Source organism: Cervus canadensis, chromosome 15, assembly GCF_019320065.1.
Source record: "Cervus canadensis isolate Bull #8, Minnesota chromosome 15, ASM1932006v1, whole genome shotgun sequence".
NCBI classification, from domain to species: Eukaryota; Metazoa; Chordata; class Mammalia; order Artiodactyla; family Cervidae; genus Cervus; species Cervus canadensis.
Genome location: NC_057400.1, coordinates 69,036,090 through 69,052,953, shown reverse-complemented (window position 1 = coordinate 69,052,953; position 16,864 = coordinate 69,036,090). Strand labels below are relative to the sequence as shown.

At 35.5% G+C, this 16,864-nt stretch overlaps 1 protein-coding gene across 1 annotated transcript in view; it reads left to right on the top strand.

The window, feature by feature from the left end:
* The window catches only part of MAP3K2 (mitogen-activated protein kinase kinase kinase 2), an 87,879-nt gene that overhangs the window by 61,760 nt on the left and 9,255 nt on the right, over positions 1–16,864 (top strand). Inside the window, exons 10-16 of the mRNA XM_043488266.1 lie at positions 1,008–1,075; positions 1,245–1,337; positions 2,043–2,249; positions 4,048–4,196; positions 4,575–4,706; positions 8,754–8,883; positions 14,536–14,713. Of these exons, the coding sequence (XP_043344201.1) occupies positions 1,008–1,075; positions 1,245–1,337; positions 2,043–2,249; positions 4,048–4,196; positions 4,575–4,706; positions 8,754–8,883; positions 14,536–14,713 (957 nt within the window). The remainder of the gene's footprint in view (positions 1–1,007; positions 1,076–1,244; positions 1,338–2,042; positions 2,250–4,047; positions 4,197–4,574; positions 4,707–8,753; positions 8,884–14,535; positions 14,714–16,864) is intronic.

The following is a 16,864-nucleotide window of genomic DNA, read 5'->3' as shown; positions in this document are numbered from 1 at the left end:
TCAGAGTTTATGTATGTTTACTTTTAAACCTGTGTTGGTGAAACTGCTGTCAGATTTTTCATAATAGGTTTAATTTTGGAGATTCTTTAATTTCTCTTGCTCAGGATTATTTTTACTCTGGTACCAAATTATAAGTAGTGTACATTCTTGGTAATTATGTCCCAGTTTTGGTTGTCAATTAAAATTTAAGTACTTTTTGTGAGAAATACACTTTTGTTCAGGAATATAAGCATGGTCAAGTTGCATCTTGAATTTTTGTTGTAAGTGCTCCCTCTCTCCTGGTCTCAGTAGGACAGTTTTCACCTGTAGCATGCAAAGTCAGTACCTATTTACTCTCCTCCGAGACTGCTTTTGAAAGCAACTTCTGAAAATGTAACTACTATTGTATGGAAATATACATTTAATTTTCTATTATTCATATATATATGAAACCATATATATTGTCTGTGCCCATGTCTGTCTCAAGATAGATATTTAAAACATTTAAGGAGTTCAGGGGAATGGTGATGTGAAAGCTACATATTGAGTACTTAATATTTGAAGGACAGTGTCCTGAGATAGACAAGTATAAAATTGCTGAGTTAGTATTATCTCCTTGTTACAAATGTGGAAATCTTTTCAGAAAGATGATTTGCCAGGGTTGCAATAACTAGTTTAAGAGGAAGAGCTAGGATTGAAACACAGGTGTTTCCATGTATCCATAATGCCAAAATGTATCTTTCTTAACCACTACACTTTGTAGGTCAGTTTTAAAAGCCAGGCTTTTTGTGTGCATGTATCAAATAAGTGTTTGAAAAAAGTTTCCTTTTTTCAGTTAATGTTTCAGAGTGAATGCTGTATGTGTGTGTGTATATGTATATATTATATATATATAATATATACATTTGTGTGTATATATTTTATATAACTATATCTACACATACATACAGATATTGATATTGCATAAAGATTTTTAAAAATATCTTAAATACTTTCTCTTAAAATAATGAGACTTTTCTACTTTTTAGAGAGAGCTATCCAAAATCACGAATGCCTAGGGCACAGAGCTACCCAGATAATCATCAGGAATTTTCAGGTTAGACTGTTGATATTCTAAATGTTTAAATATTTATGTCATTGAATAATATTTTGGCTGGGTGGGAGAGAGAGATTTTTTTAAAAATCAAAAATGTGTAAATGTGTTTTTCATGATTAGAAATATTTGATTTCTTTAAAATATATAACTTTCTTATGTGTCTTAATAGACTATGATAACCCTATCTTTGAAAAATTTGGAAAAGGAGGAACATATCCAAGAAGGTATCATGTTTCATATCACCATCAGGACTATAATGATGGTAAGTTTATTAGATCAACAACAATTGTTAAAAATCTCACAAACAATAAAAATGTTTTTTCCTGTATGACTTAGTTTTCTACTTAAAACTTTTTAAAAAGACTTTGGATCGTAACTACAATAGGGTTTTAGCTTTATGCCAGCTTACCTCTTGAGACATGTCTTTCCTTAGAAAAGTAGTTAAAATGGTATTAATTAAAAATTACTCCCTTAGTGATGAAATGCATACTGTATTCTCCTTTTTTTTTTGTATTATCCTTTTAAAGAGAAAAAGTACTTCCTATTAACTTTACAATTTTTGTTTATATTTTAAATAATTATTGAAAATGAAAATAAAATACATTTTTCTCCTTTTTATACAAACTGAGGGAGTTCTGTCTGTGCTTTTATGAATGGGTGAGTGTGTTAACACAAAAGTTATTTGAACTTATATTCAGATTCTGTTTCTTTTTTCCCCATTTTTCATTTCTGCTTACACCTTTTATTTTTTTTTAAATTTTCGTGATTCAGTGTTAGCTGGGATATTTCCTTGAGCTCTTAAAAATACTGTTCTTAAGTTTAAAATGTAAAATCAAATAATCATTGCTGTTTTAGCTTCTTTTCCTAGTCACAGAACAAATTCTATTCCTTATGCTACAAATTTTAAATACTTTCAATCACAATATATCATTAAAAGTTGCAAGGTAATTCTGTTTTCATTTTGTAGGTCGTAAAACTTTCCCGAGAGCTAGAAGGACCCAGGGGACCAGCTTCCGATCTCCTGTGAGTTTCAGTCCTACTGACCACTCCTTAAGCACTAGTAGTGGAAGCAGCATCTTTACCCCAGAGTATGATGAGAGCCGAATAAGAAGAAGGGGAAGTGACATAGACAACCCTACTCTGACTGTGATGGACATTAGCCCACCCAGCCGCTGTGAGTAATAGAAGTTGGCATAGTGAAATGTGTGACAGAACCTTTGCAGAATTTTATAATATTAATAGTAGTAAATATAATGAAGCTAGTCCTCAGGGTGAAATCAGGTTTTCAAAGGAGGTAAAAATGATATTTCTAACAGTGTTTATAATGTTGGGTAAAAGCATGGTATCACTTTAAATGATTTACTATCTTTTGCTTTTATTAGGAAAATTGTTACCAGTTACTCATTCATTCATTCCACATATCCTTATTGAATGCTTAGCTCTGAGAAACTTCAAATACGACCTCCAAGATGTAATCTAATGGGGAGAATGATGTGTGGAGAAATAATTATAGTGTCTAGTCAAGACCTTTAATGTGAGGAGGAATTCACCAATTAAAAAGGGACATATACAGGAGGCCGTGACATATTCTGGGCTTCCCTGGTGGCTCAGCTGGTAAAGAATCCGCCTGCGATGCAGGAGGCCCTGGTTCAATTCCTGGGTTGGGAAGATCCCCTGGAGAAGGGATAGGCTACCCTCTCCAGTATTCTTGGGCTTCCCTGGTGTCTCAGATGGTAAAGAATCCACCTGCAATGTGGGAGACCTGGGTTCGATCCCTGGGTCGGGAAGATGCCCTGGAGGAGGGCAGGGCAACCCACTCAAGTATTCTTGCCTGGATAATCCCCATGGACAGAGGGGCCCAGTGGGCTATGGTCCGTGCAGTCTCAAAGAGTTGGACACAACTGAGTGACTACGCACACATGACATATTCTGAAAGTGAGAAATAGTTCTTTTTTGGTGAGGTGGAGGATATCTTACTTGAAGCAGCGGAAATAGAACTAGAATGGTAACTAAAGGCCAGATCGTGAAATATGTGACCTTTATCTTGTAAGCAATGTATAAAAGATTCATGCTCAAGGATATTTTTTGCAACAATATTTGTACACTCTGAATTCCTTGCTTTTGTACTAGTGTTGTCATATTTTACTTTTACACCTGCAACTTGCATTACATTGCTGCTATTTTTGGTTTAGACAACTATATTTTAAAGTGATTAAAATAAGAGATGAATGTCTTTTATATATACCTCCAGCTTATTTCTACAGATCTTTATTTATGTCAATCCAGGTTTCGTTAGGTATCATATCCCTTTTGCCTGAAGGATTGCTTTTAACGTTTTCTTCTAATATGAGTCTCCTGGTAACAAATTCTTTCAGCTTTTGTCTGAAAAACTTTTATTTCTTTATTTTTGAAAGATACATACATTTTTCTGGGTATAGAATTCTGGACATTTTAATTTTTTTCTTTCAGCACTTTAAAACTGTTTCTCCATTGTCTTCTGGCTTGTATACTTTCTGAGAATTCTGCTGTATTTCTTACCTTTGTTCCATTGTATGTAATGTGCTTTTTTTCTCCCACTGGCTGCTTTAAAGATTTCCTCATATTAGAATGAGAGTTTTGGTATCCCAGCTTTCTACATAGTAGGCAGATGGAAAAACTTATTACAAATATTACTGCAATAAAGATTAGAAATAGCGCATCTTACATTATCAGTGACATTTTAAATTGAGTGAAAGATGCTATTATAATCAGGTAAAAAAAATCTCATTGGAAAGAATTAGTCATAGGAATCTGAACCGTGTTTGAATTTAGAATTCTTACAGTTTCAAAGATGATGATCATTACGAATTTGGATGAACATGATTTTCTCTTAATATCCAAGCATATTCAATTAAAGATATCACCAATGCAATAGTCCTTAACCATTGTGTGCCATTGGGCTACTCCCATTTTAAGAAAATGTTCTTTTTTAGCACCTCGTGCTCCAACCAACTGGAGATTGGGCAAATTACTTGGCCAGGGAGCCTTTGGCAGGGTCTACCTCTGTTACGATGTTGATACAGGAAGAGAATTGGCTGTTAAGCAAGTTCAGTTTGACCCAGATAGTCCTGAGACCAGCAAGGTAAGAATCACTGAACAAGCTACTTTGTCACGTTATAAGAACCATTTTAACTAAAATAAATACAACATATCATAGAATTTTTTTGTTTTTCCTCAATGCAAATTATTTGAAAAAAATAGATAATAGATATGTTTATTTACTGTGTACTCTGGATTTTCTGTTTTAATACTCAGTTATATTCCTAATCTGATTTAGTGTTGGTTTAGCATACCATCAAGGACTGTTACCTAATTATTATTGCTTAGAGACTTTAAAATGTTTATTCTTTGGGAAGTAGAAATTTCAGAATGAAATCACCTTGATGGTCCATGATGTTTGAATTTTTTTTGCTTTTACTAGCAATGCTATAAAGACTTAACAGTGAGTTCTGTCTTTCAGGAAGTAAATGCACTTGAGTGTGAAATTCAGTTGTTGAAAAACTTGCTGCATGAGCGAATTGTTCAGTATTATGGCTGTTTGAGGGATCCCCAAGAAAAAACACTTTCCATATTTATGGAATATATGCCAGGGGTAAGTTAGTACATCCTTTGAAATTAGAGATACTCTATTTAAAGTCTTGAGGATAAAGGAAAAAACAACTTTGATTATAAAATGTTACAGACATTTTGGAAGAGTTTTAAATTTAATATAATTTTATTTTTCTATCTTCTTCACTTATCTTTGTATTTCTTTTCTTTTTTTTAAATACTAAAGTATACTAAAATAGATTATAAACATCATAGCAGTCTATCCTCAGATTTCCCTAAGTGCCCTAAAAATAACAGATAACTGGTTTATCCAAACCAGGGTTCAGCCCAGGACCACAGATTGCATTTTGCTGCCATGTCTCTTACTCCTTTTTGAACAGAAAACAATTTTTAGGTGACATAGATTTGACAAAGAGACCAAGCTAATTGTTCTGTTGACAGTCTCATCTCATAAATTTCTCTGATCACATCCTCGTGGTGGGGTTTAGTTTGTTCCTTTGTCCCCATATTTCCTATAAACTCCAAGTTAGATCTAAAATCTAAATTATATTCAAATTCAGCATTTACTCTCATGCATCCCAGATGATGCTGTGCATCCCATTAGAAGACATACAGTTTCTGGTGGTTCTGATAGTGATGTTAAGATTGACGGCTTGATGAGGGCAATTGACATCCTGTTTTCTCCATTGTAAAGTTTTGTTTTTCTGAAGACCAGAAAGTAATCTGAGCGGTAGCATTGGCACATGGGACTATCCAGTTCCTTTTCAGTCATCCACCTAAATGTTTTTAACATAGATTGGTAATAATTGCCTGAGTCATTCATTTCATTAGGAGGTGAAAATGTGATTTGCAAAAAACTTTCATTCCTTCTACATTATTTTTAGTATATGTAGAATACATTGTAAAACTAATGATTTTCAAGATGGTGATATATTTACTCACTTAAAAATACATTCATTCTCATAATAGGTGATATATGTTAGAAAAAGATTTGTGGATCTTTAAGGAGAGAGCTTATTAGAATTGTATGTAAAATAAAATATACATATTGCAGTTTAATCTTATGGATCAACAAAACCGTGGACCAGTATCTGATAGTACAGTTGTCCCTTGGTATCCCCAGGGAATAGTCCAGGACCTCCCACAGATATCAGAATCCAAATATGCTCACATCCCTTATCTAAGGGTATAGTATTTGCATATAACCTACACACATCTTCCCGTATACATTGTCATCTCTAAATTACTTATAATACCTAATACACTGTAAAATGCTACATAAATAGTTGCCAGTGCAGCAAATTCAAGTTTTGCTTTATGGAACTTTCTGGAAATTTTTTTCCAAATATTTTCAGTTGAGTCTGCAGATGTGGAGTCCGAGAATGTAGAGAACTGATTGTAATGGTTTTAACTGTCCTCAGTCTTACAAGAGCAACAGTAAACTTTATTTTTATTTTTATTTTCATGAATAATTGTTTATAGTGACATCATTGTTATTCGTCATTGCTGCTGTTTTATTTTCAAAGGTTATGTTGGTAGTGTAAAAAATGTTCTTTAAAATTTAGTCTACAGAAATAATGCAAAAGAAGAAGAAAGTTGTGTACCTTTATTTTAACTGTCTGTAATGGGAAAAGTGGAAATATCCATTCACCAGTGGAAGTAAATTATGATGACATTGTCCAAGAGAATATATATTTAAAATTGTGAAAACCAAGTAACAAAGTTGGAGGAGGTGGGAAGTTCTTTGAGAGCAAAAAAGAATATAAAATACTTTTTGATATTGGTAATGGTATTTTAAAAGTATCTGTATTTGAACAATAACAGAAGAAACTAAAAAAATGAAAATGTATTATGTTGGTGTTGTGATTGATTTTTCTCTTATTCAGATTTCCATTACTGTGTGTGCAATAAATATGTAAATTAAATATCTATGAATAAATGTGACTAGAGATGCAGACTATTGAATATAACGTTAATTAAATTGGTTTGTTGGCTAGAACCAATCTATGTCACAAATAGAAATGTAAGTAATGTATATTTAGCAATCTTAAGACTAAGCTAAGACTATCCAGGAAAAAGTATTAGATCACATTTCTGATTAGATTTTGTAAAGATAGCTATCTTTTCAAAGTATAGGTTATCAGTCCTTGAATTTGAAAAGCATGTTACTAGATTAATTATAGTTCTTGATAATCTAAATGAATTATATGTATGATAAGCCCATGGCATATATGGAGTGGACCTGAATGTTCCTAGACTTTGCTGAATCTCCAGGTCTGTGAATTCTGTATAATTTCCTTCAGTAGATTTGGTATAGTGGACCCCTTTATGCCCTGGATTCAAGCTTTGCCAGAAATGTCGTTCTGTTGTTCAATTTCCCCAAACATAGCATTCCATTTTTTAGCTAATCTAGAACTATTTTCATATCAGAACTGTAAGTTTCTTTTATTTCCAGTACCTGCATTAGCAGTTGACTTCTGTTACTCTTACTTACACACACACAGTTTATCTGGCACAGTGCTTTCCAGCCCATTCCAGTTGTTCACACTGAAGAAGGTAACATTTTCATGTTACATGGCAGTATACAGATTACACTGAGAGAGCTGTTAGCACCATGGGCCACTGGCCTAGCTGCCTGAGGACCCAGAGGATGCATAAGTCTGACAATCATTTGCAGCCTACAAGTATTGGGGCGCTTATGATTTAGAAAGCTCAGTTCTAGCTGTGTTATTTTGTGCATTATTACAATAGAGACATAGTAAGTTGACTGAACAGTAAGCCACATTGAGTTATAGGTTTGCCTGGTTGCCTGGCTTGACTCACTGTCTAAGGCTTTCAATACATGTCTGCAATCAGGCTTAGCAGAACTGCATCTTGCTGTCTCTTCAAGGATTGCTCAGAATAGTGGGAACAGCATGTGGCTAAATCTGCAAAATCCAAGGATCTATTTTTATATGACAGAGTATACAGTTTACAAGAATTGAAAGAAAGACAGGAACATTTGGATATATTTTCTCTTTAAAGGAAAAGATTTTGTCCCTCAGGAAGCATTTTATTTCTATCTTTTAAAGTGGTGATTATCAGATTTGCACGTTGGAATTATCAGAGAAGCTTTTTCAAAATTCAGATGCCTATGTCTTACCTCAGATTGATTCCCTGTTCTCAGAAATAGCACCTGCCTAAAAAGACTTCAGAAAATTAGAAATTCCTTTTTAATATATTTTTCTCACGTTTTGAGCTAAAATGGTGAGTATATAAAAGAAAAACTTTAAAATCTCATATGTGTTCTGATCTTCTAATCATACCCATTCTTTCTCTTGAGAAGTAAATTTTCAGATATCAATAAAACAGTGTTTTAAAAACAAAGTAAAAAAAAATAATAAAAATAAAAACAAAGTAAGAACAAAGTAAATAAATGTAAAGTAGGACACATATAGAAGAACAAGTAGGAAAATTTTTTACAAAATGTATTCAGGGCAAAAACAAGCAAGACAAAGGTACTGGAGAATTTTATAAATTGTACTAATTGCAAGGGAACAGGAGATAGAACCAGCGCAGTAACAGAAACAAGGGTATCAGTTGAAAAATAATTTAAAGGCTTCCTTCAGCTATGCCACTGACTCTTTCACAGTTCTAGTCCAGAAATATAGTAGAGTTTTGTGTTAAATTAATAGCATATAATGTCCTTCCTAAGAATTCCTGTGTTCTCCAATTAAAGCCTTCTAGTCATTAACTAGGATTCTCCAAATTAAAACATCTAGTTTTAAATAAATAAGTCATGGGATGTAATGTACAACATAAGGAATATAGTCAAATAATACTGTAATGACTTTGTACAGAGGTAGATGGTTACTAGGAATGATCATAGTGGTGATCATTTTGTAATGTGTTTAAATGTGAAACTAACATGACACCTGAAACTAACATGACATTGTATGTCAACTAAACTCCAAATAAATAAAATAAAGAGCACTTCATTCAGTCAATAAGAATTAATAGATAAATATAGGTACACAAATCTTAAAAATATTTACCAGTACTTTTCCTTTCAAACCATACTATAGTTTTCTTTTGTTTTCTTTTTTCCTAGGGCTCCATTAAGGACCAGTTAAAAGCATATGGAGCTCTTACTGAGAATGTGACCAGGAAATACACCCGTCAGATTCTTGAGGGAGTTCATTATTTGCACAGCAATATGATTGTTCATAGAGATATAAAAGGTAAGCAATGAGGTGTTTTTAAGTACTCAGTTGTTTGTTTTTTTTTTTAAATGAAAATGTGCTGTGATTAACAAATTTAACATTTAAATTAATTCATCTACCTTTACAATGCCATAGGAAAACAATTCCAGCTAGTCCTGTTGTTCAGGTTTCTACAAGAGGGAAGCTCTCCTGTGGAGGTTCATAGAACCAGTAAAGTTCAAATGAATGAGACATATTTTCATACACAGTGCATAGGCTCAGAGCATAGTGGCTAAGAATCGGGGCTCTTGGGTAAGGAGAGGATGGGACAGATTGAGAAAGGAGCATTGAAACATACACATCACCAGGTATAGGACAGACAGCCAGTGGGAAGCTGCAGTGGAACACAGTGATCACAGCCTGGGGCTCTGTGATGACATAGAGGGGTGGGCTGGGAGAGACATTCAAGAGGGACGGGATATATGTATAGTTATAGCTGATTTATGTTGTTGTATGGCAGAGACCAACACAGATTGTAAAACGTCCCCCAATTAAAAATAAGAAAAAAAATAGGGGCTCAAATTTGACCCAGTTCAAACTCAGGCTTTATCCATCACCACATGTGTAATGTGGACAAGACACTTAGTCTCTCTATGCCTCGGCTCCTCATATTTGTAAAAATTATTTTGGCTGATCTGGATCTTTGTTGCTGCACTCGAACTTCCTTAAGTTGTGGCGAGCAGGAGCTGCTCTTAGTTGAGGTGCACGGGCTTCTTTTGTTTTGGAGCACAGGTTCTAGGTACACAGGTTCAATGGTTGTGGCGCATGGTCTTAGTTGCTGAGACATGTGGAATCGTCCCTGATCGGGGATTGAACCCATGTCCCCTGAGTTGGCAGGCAAATTTTTATCCAGTGTACCACCAGGGTAATCCTCAGCTCCTCATTTTTAAGGAGGGTGGTAATGGTGTACAGATCACAGAGTTCTTAAAAGGATTAAATGGGTTAATGTGTATAGACAGCATCCTTAAAAGGCAGCCTGCTATCTAGAAAGCACTCAAGATTAGTTACAATGATGATGTATGTTGAGATTGTATTTAAAGCTGTGGGGAATGGACCTCATTACTTAAGAGAATAAGAGAGCCTAAGACTGAGCTTTGATAAGCAAGTTAAAAAAGTTTTTCATCAGTCTTTCTGGGGCTCTTACGAGCTACCAGGAATTTACTTCTTTCCTGCGGTGTGTCACACCCTGAAGATGGCCATACTCAGACTAAAGAGGACATCCCTAACCAGTGTTGGTCACAGAGTAGAATCTGCTGTAGATTGCTGGAGCTGGATCACATGTACAGAATGGACCTGCCTAGTGACTCTTAGAAGATGGCAATGTGACTCAAGATCTGAAAGAAATAGGAGCCTGTTTTTCACCTCAAGATCTTCCCTGCTTAGGCAGACCTCAGATGTCAAGTTCAAAACCTGAAAGCCAAGAACTGCATAAGGTGGTGACCATTTTATAATGTGTAGAAGTATTGAATCACAGTATTGTACGTCGTGGAACTAACATAGTGTTGTAGGTCGAGTATACTTCAATTAAGTATACTCCCTATACTTTGTAGGGAAATGATTTGTGAGTTATTCTATTAGTAATAATCTCTATTCAAGCCAGTTTCTCTTTCGCCTTCATAATAAGATAAGGTAAAGGAACCGAGGGGAGCTACCTGCTCACGTGGATCCTCTTCTGACCTTGCTAGTAACATGAGGAAGTTGGAAGCAAGCTGATTTAAAAACATTATAAGGGGCCGTTTTGCTGTTCGTGACATGAGACAGACGGTCACTGTGGGTATCATCAAAGCAGTGGACTAGAAGGCAGCTGGAGCTGGTGAGGTCACCAGGTCTGCCCAGAAAGCTCAGAAGGCTAAATGAATATTATCCCCAGTACCTGCCACCCCAGTCTTAATCAGCGGTGGAAGAGCCGTCTCAGGACTGTTTGTCTCAGTTGGCCATTTAAGTGATAGTCAAAGACTGGTTAATGATAACAGTGCATCGTAAAACCTGTCGAAGGAAAGGAGAATGTTTCTGTGGACCACATGTTTTGTGTGTGGCAGTTTATTAGTTTTAAAAATCAGTACTTTTTAATGAAAACAACTTGACCAAAAATCTGTCACAGAATTTGAGACTCCTTAAAAAAAAGTTTAAAGAGAAAAACACAAACAAAGACAGAAAAACATTATAGGGGGAATATATTGATAAGAAAAATGTAAGATATAAAACTGAATATGCAGTGTGATCTCAAGTTTATAAAATTAAAGTATGACGTAGAACAATTTTCACATGATTAATGGTGGTTATTTTCAAGTAGCAGGATGAGTGGTAATTGTTTATTTCCTTCATATTTTTTACTTTTTATGTATTTTCTAAACTTTTATAATGAACTTTTTTGTTTAATTAAAGAGAAACCTTTTATTATTTATTTATTTTTGGCTGCTCTTGGTCTTCCTTGCTTTGCATGGGCTTTCTCTAGTTGGCGGTGAGTAGAGGCTGCTCTTCGATGTGGTGTTCGGGGCTTCTCATTGCTGTGGCTCCTCTTGTTGCGGACGAGCTCCAGGTGCTCAGGCTTCAGTAGCTGTAGCGCGCGGGCTCATGGTTGTGTATGGGCTTAGTTGCTCTGCTGCATATGAAATCTTGCCAGGCCAGGGATCGAACCCGTGTCCCCTACATTGGCGGGCAAATTGTTACTCACTGCACCCCCAGGGAAGTCCCAGAATGAGCAGTGTTTAAATGGCAAGGCAAAAGGAAAGGTAGTTGCTTGCTTTTAAGTTTAGACTCATGAGTTCATAATGAAAAGTAGGGAACCAGCTCGTTATTTCATAATAGGGTTTCTTTATTTGACTTTTCTTTTATGAACTATACTACTGAGGACTAAATAGAGGATGACCTTTATAAAAATATTTTGGCTAATAAAGAGGGAATGATAGAATAGTACCATTTTACAACTACTAATGGGATTAACAGATACATGCATTAAACATTAATGGTTGCTAACGTCACCTCACAGAGACAGTCTGTCATTGCATGCTTCCTATTTGTAGACTATATCTACAAAGCAGTTTCCTACCACCCCCCGCCCCCGCCAAGTTCTTTTTGAACCTGAGTCTGATCAAGCCTCTAGATTCAGCTACCAAATTGTAAAATTATGGAACATTTATAGAGAACAGATCAGCATGTTAAATGACTCCTTAGGATAGACTTGGCAAAACCTAGACAATAAGAAAGCTATAGGCAGACAACTTAGATTCTTCATAAACTGTAAATAAAAAAAAAAAAGGTTGGAAGGAACTTTAGGAAAGACTTAAAAGATGTATCAGTGATTCTCAACATAAGGTCCTTGTTTGCATTCAGATTTTTTTGAAAAAAATACTAAAAAAAAAAAAACCAAAACAGAGTATATATTTAATAACATCAAGGAATTATTGTCTTATGTATGATAAGAGTCCTTATCTTTTAAATTTGTGTACTGAACTGTTTATTGATCATGATATCTTTAATTTGATTCAGATAATATGAGGGGAAGGAGTGGCTAGTAGTGTGGTTAGAAGAGGTTGCCCAGATGATTGCTGGGATTGGGTGAGGGGGTCATGCAGTATTCTGTCTGCTTTTGTGTGTACTTGAAAAGTCTCCTTAACCGTTTACTTTTAACATATCCAAAGTAAGTTTTTAAAAGATTAGGTAACTGTATTGGGAACTTGCTATATACATTTTCTCCTCAGCCCTTTGTATGGCTGGGCATTGATTCAGCATTGGTGATGACTGCCCAGAGATAGCTCTCCTTGTCTGTGACCTGTCTGGGACTGTTTCTGCCCAGGTGGTCACCATTAAAAACTGGCTTGTTGGTTGTCCTTCCCCAGCTTAAATATTTTAGACACTGTGGTGTGTGGTTTGTTGTTTTTTTGTTTTTTTTTTTTTGACAGGGTCCTTCTTTAAGTGTTGAACAGAGAGAGGTGTCAAAAAGGCAGTGCTGTTTTAGAGAATCACTGGTACCAAGGCATACTTTGGCTTCTGCATGCATAGAACGAATCCTTGACTCTCCCCTCAAGACAGGCCTTAATTGACTAGACTGGGAAATTTGCTGGGAGAACAGAAGACTGGGCCAGAAGTTCGTGGTGGGGATGGACGGTTTTCGTTCTCTCCAGTCTATAATATAGGTTTTTCTCCACTATTCACATTCCTTCTTAGAGGCTGTTTTTTAAAAAAAAAAAAAGGAGAAGACAGATAAGGAATCTTTTTTTAATCTAAAATATCCTGAAGGTTAGGAAGATTTTAGGTAAAGTTTAGAAACTAAAATAAAGTCAATAAAATTAATTGCTTGTTTAAAAACAGCAACTTAGCTGGAACAACATGAGCAAAAAAAAAAAATAGTTAAGTCATTGGTTTATAACCAAAGTGCAAAATAAATATCCATGTATTCACACTGGTAGAAATGGATGGTTGAATAAGTAGGAAAAAAGAGACAAATCTCCCACACAGAATAATTCCAAATAATATATGTAACTACTAAAAAAGAAAAAGGTAGTTTTTTAGAGGTAATTTATATATGAAGAAACTAGACTTATAATTCTAGAAAAAAGATTGAGTTTAAAGAATGATAAAGGGGAAAATAGAGAATGAAAATAAATGCACCTAGCTCCCAGTCTGTTGGTTTCTGATACCATTCTCGTCTAAGAGGAACTAGTGTTCCTTGGAGCAGTGGCCGACTATAGACCTGGAGCAGGAGGCACAGAGTGAGCATCCGCTAGCACCAGAACGCAAGACAGTGCTAACAGTAAACAGTCCAGAAGTCCAGCCAAGCAAGACACAGTGACTGAGTTATGGCAGAGGGACACAGGAGCCAATAGAGAAGGGTTCCCAGTGGACAAAGCTGTAAACGACATGAGCCAAAACAAAAATAGTAATAAAGTCATTGGTTTATAACCCAAAGTAAAAAATAAATATTCACATATTCAGATTGATAGAAATGGATGGTTGAATAAATAGGAAAGAAGAGACAAATCTCCCATGCAGAATAATTCCAAATAATATATGTAACTGCTAAGCCTAGAGCATAATTTCTCACTCCCTTATACATAGTGAACTTCTTCCAGAGAGCTTCGTATGGAAGGGGGGAAAGAGTAACTTTACAGTGGAGGACTCTGTAAACACTTTCTCAGCTCAGCAATCCTGGTTAGTTTATAATAAAGTTAAAAGTTTGTTATAGAAGCAAATGAAATTTTAGGAGATGCTACGTTCCCAGGGAAATAATCCTATAGACATGGGCTTCTTGCTTTATAACAGAGAGGCTATGGCCAGGAGCCTGCTATTGCTTTCATCATCCTTCTCTGAACTTCCCATTCCTTTTTTTTGAACTTCCCATTCTTAGTCCTTTTCCCCTCCCACTTGCACCAGCCCTTTTCAGTGGGAGAACCTTTTCTTAGGTCCGGAAGCACACAGTGACACTAAATTTTCATTGTTCCATATAAGAAATCTTTAATATACACTGACCTTACACCTGGCATTATGCCAGGCACTATTCAGAGGTGCAAAGCAGCCTGATTTTGGAGACAGATTGAAGAGTCCAAGTAATTTTCTGCCTTTTTCTATTATATTATGTTATATTCCAGATTGTCAATAAAAATAATGAAATGAGGGTATTTCTTGTTTTAGGTGCAAATATTCTGCGAGATTCAACAGGCAACGTCAAACTAGGAGATTTTGGGGCCAGCAAACGGCTTCAAACCATCTGTCTTTCAGGGACGGGAATGAAGTCTGTCACAGGCACACCGTACTGGATGAGCCCTGAAGTGATTAGTGGAGAAGGCTATGGCAGAAAAGCAGATATCTGGTAGGTTTTGATGTGGGGTTTGCCTTAAAACACAAAACTTATTAACATATTTCCACTCAGGATGGAAATTATTGAAATGAACTTAAATTCTTTTTTGTACTTTTGAAATAGGATGTCAGGATTACAAGGGTTGATATCATTTTAATTATGCCCTTGGAGGCTTAGTAACTGACCAAATAAATAGAGCTTTCGAATCATTTTTTTCATTCTTTAGGAAGGATTTCATCTTGAGAAAACTTCAGCATTAGAAAACTGTCTTCATTTTATTTACCAGATGAACTTTTAAAATACTTAATCTTTATTGTTAGTCTTATAATTCAGTTAACCTTTAATTGCTTAATAATTTTAAGTTAGAACATAGAACAGTCATTTCCTACTTCCCATTGAGAAAAGTGGGTTTTTTTTCTTTGGTGTTTATTGGTATTTATTGAAGTGGAGAAGAGAAGGTTTCTCTCTGTGACCACTGCAGAGCTAGGAAGTGAGGGGAGTCTCTGTTCCTCCCCTTGCCGTTCACTAAAGGTCACTCTGGTTTATCCTTAATCAAGTTCTCACTGCCCGCCAGCCCCTGAGCCTGCGTCTGGGCACCCTGAGAGGTTAGCCGCTCTCTACACCCTTTCCATTGTGCAGCTCTAGAGTCTCTTCCGCCTGCTTCTCAGCCCCAGTTACTTAAGATGAGCTCTTTTGAGTAAAGTTTTTAATAGGTACTCATTTTAGACACCTAAAGACAGAGAATTTCTAATGTTGCTATTCTTTGTAAGATAAAGACAAAAAAACACTTACATTCAGTGGCAGGCTAGAGAATTATATCGAGCAAAACTTATGAATAATATTCTGTGCCTAACAAATTTGAGAGCTTAAATTGCAGTTTGTTTTCATTGATTTTTGTGTTTGAAGGACAGGTTTGGGTTCTTGTTTTTAGTTGAAACATAAGCTGTGTATTTTTTTTAACAAGATAATAGCACAGTAATTTAGTTGTAACAAAGCCATCAACAGAGCCATATAGAAACAAAACTAAAGGTATTGCTTTAGATTGATTATCTCCCTTAAATAGGAAAAATTTAACCTGTTAGTCTAGTGGTTCTCAAACCTATCCACACATTTGAGAAATGGAGGGAAGGAGGAGGATTAGTGCTTAAAAATTTAGCTATACCCAGAGCCCATCTCAGAACAATTATATGTGAGTATCTCAAGAGTGGGGCCCAGGCAAAGATTTCTGAAGTGTTGTCAGGTTTGAGAAGTACAAGTCTAAAGTAATAAGCAATAAAAACCATGCCTTCAAAGCAATTCGAAAGCACAAAGTTAAAAAAATAAATATGGTAAATTTCTTTTCTCTTATCCTAGCAAGAGGAGGAGGGAAGCACCAATTGATTTCTCATTATTTTTTATCCATTTTTGATTGCCCAGATTGGAGTTTAACAGACATCAAATATTGAAAGTTATACAAATGTATTATATGCTACAATTCTCACTACTTTACATTTAGAAAGCTCTTCTAAGATAGTACCAGCTTTTGGAAAGAAAAGCACTTTTTAAAGTTTGCATAAATGAAAAAAAAAAAAAGTTTGCATAAATGTTTAAGTTGGCTGTTGGCTCAGCTAAAAGTCAATGTAATGCACTAAAAGGCATTTTATTAGTAACAGTTATTATAAAACTATTCATTTCATGTACCACAAATTTAACTTTTTGGTGCAACAAGAAGAATATTTGAGTTTTTCCCATCTATTTCTATAGCTGTCAGAATTCATTGAAATGCAGACTCAAAACATAAATTTTTCTTCAAGACTGCATACGTAAAATACTTTTCCTATAACTGCACTATATCCCTGACAGATCCCTACTGGGGAGTTCAGTAGTGACTACAGGCATACTTATCTTTAAAACAACTTTTTTCTCATTGTTTGGGTTTGGGATTGATACCAAGTTTGGAAAAAGATGTTTCATTAAGATTACATAAATTCACTTAAAAATGTCTCCTCAAATTTAAAAACCCTGTTTTCTTCAGCTCCTTCTGTCAGGTCTCCATGTCAGTCGATCTGAACTACATCCTTCTTGCCCTGAAGCGCTCTTCTCTCGGGTTGTCTCCGTTTGTCCCTCCGTGATTCTCCTCCAGACTGGGAGGGGGCCTGGTGCCTGGGAGCAGGTGTCCCGGCC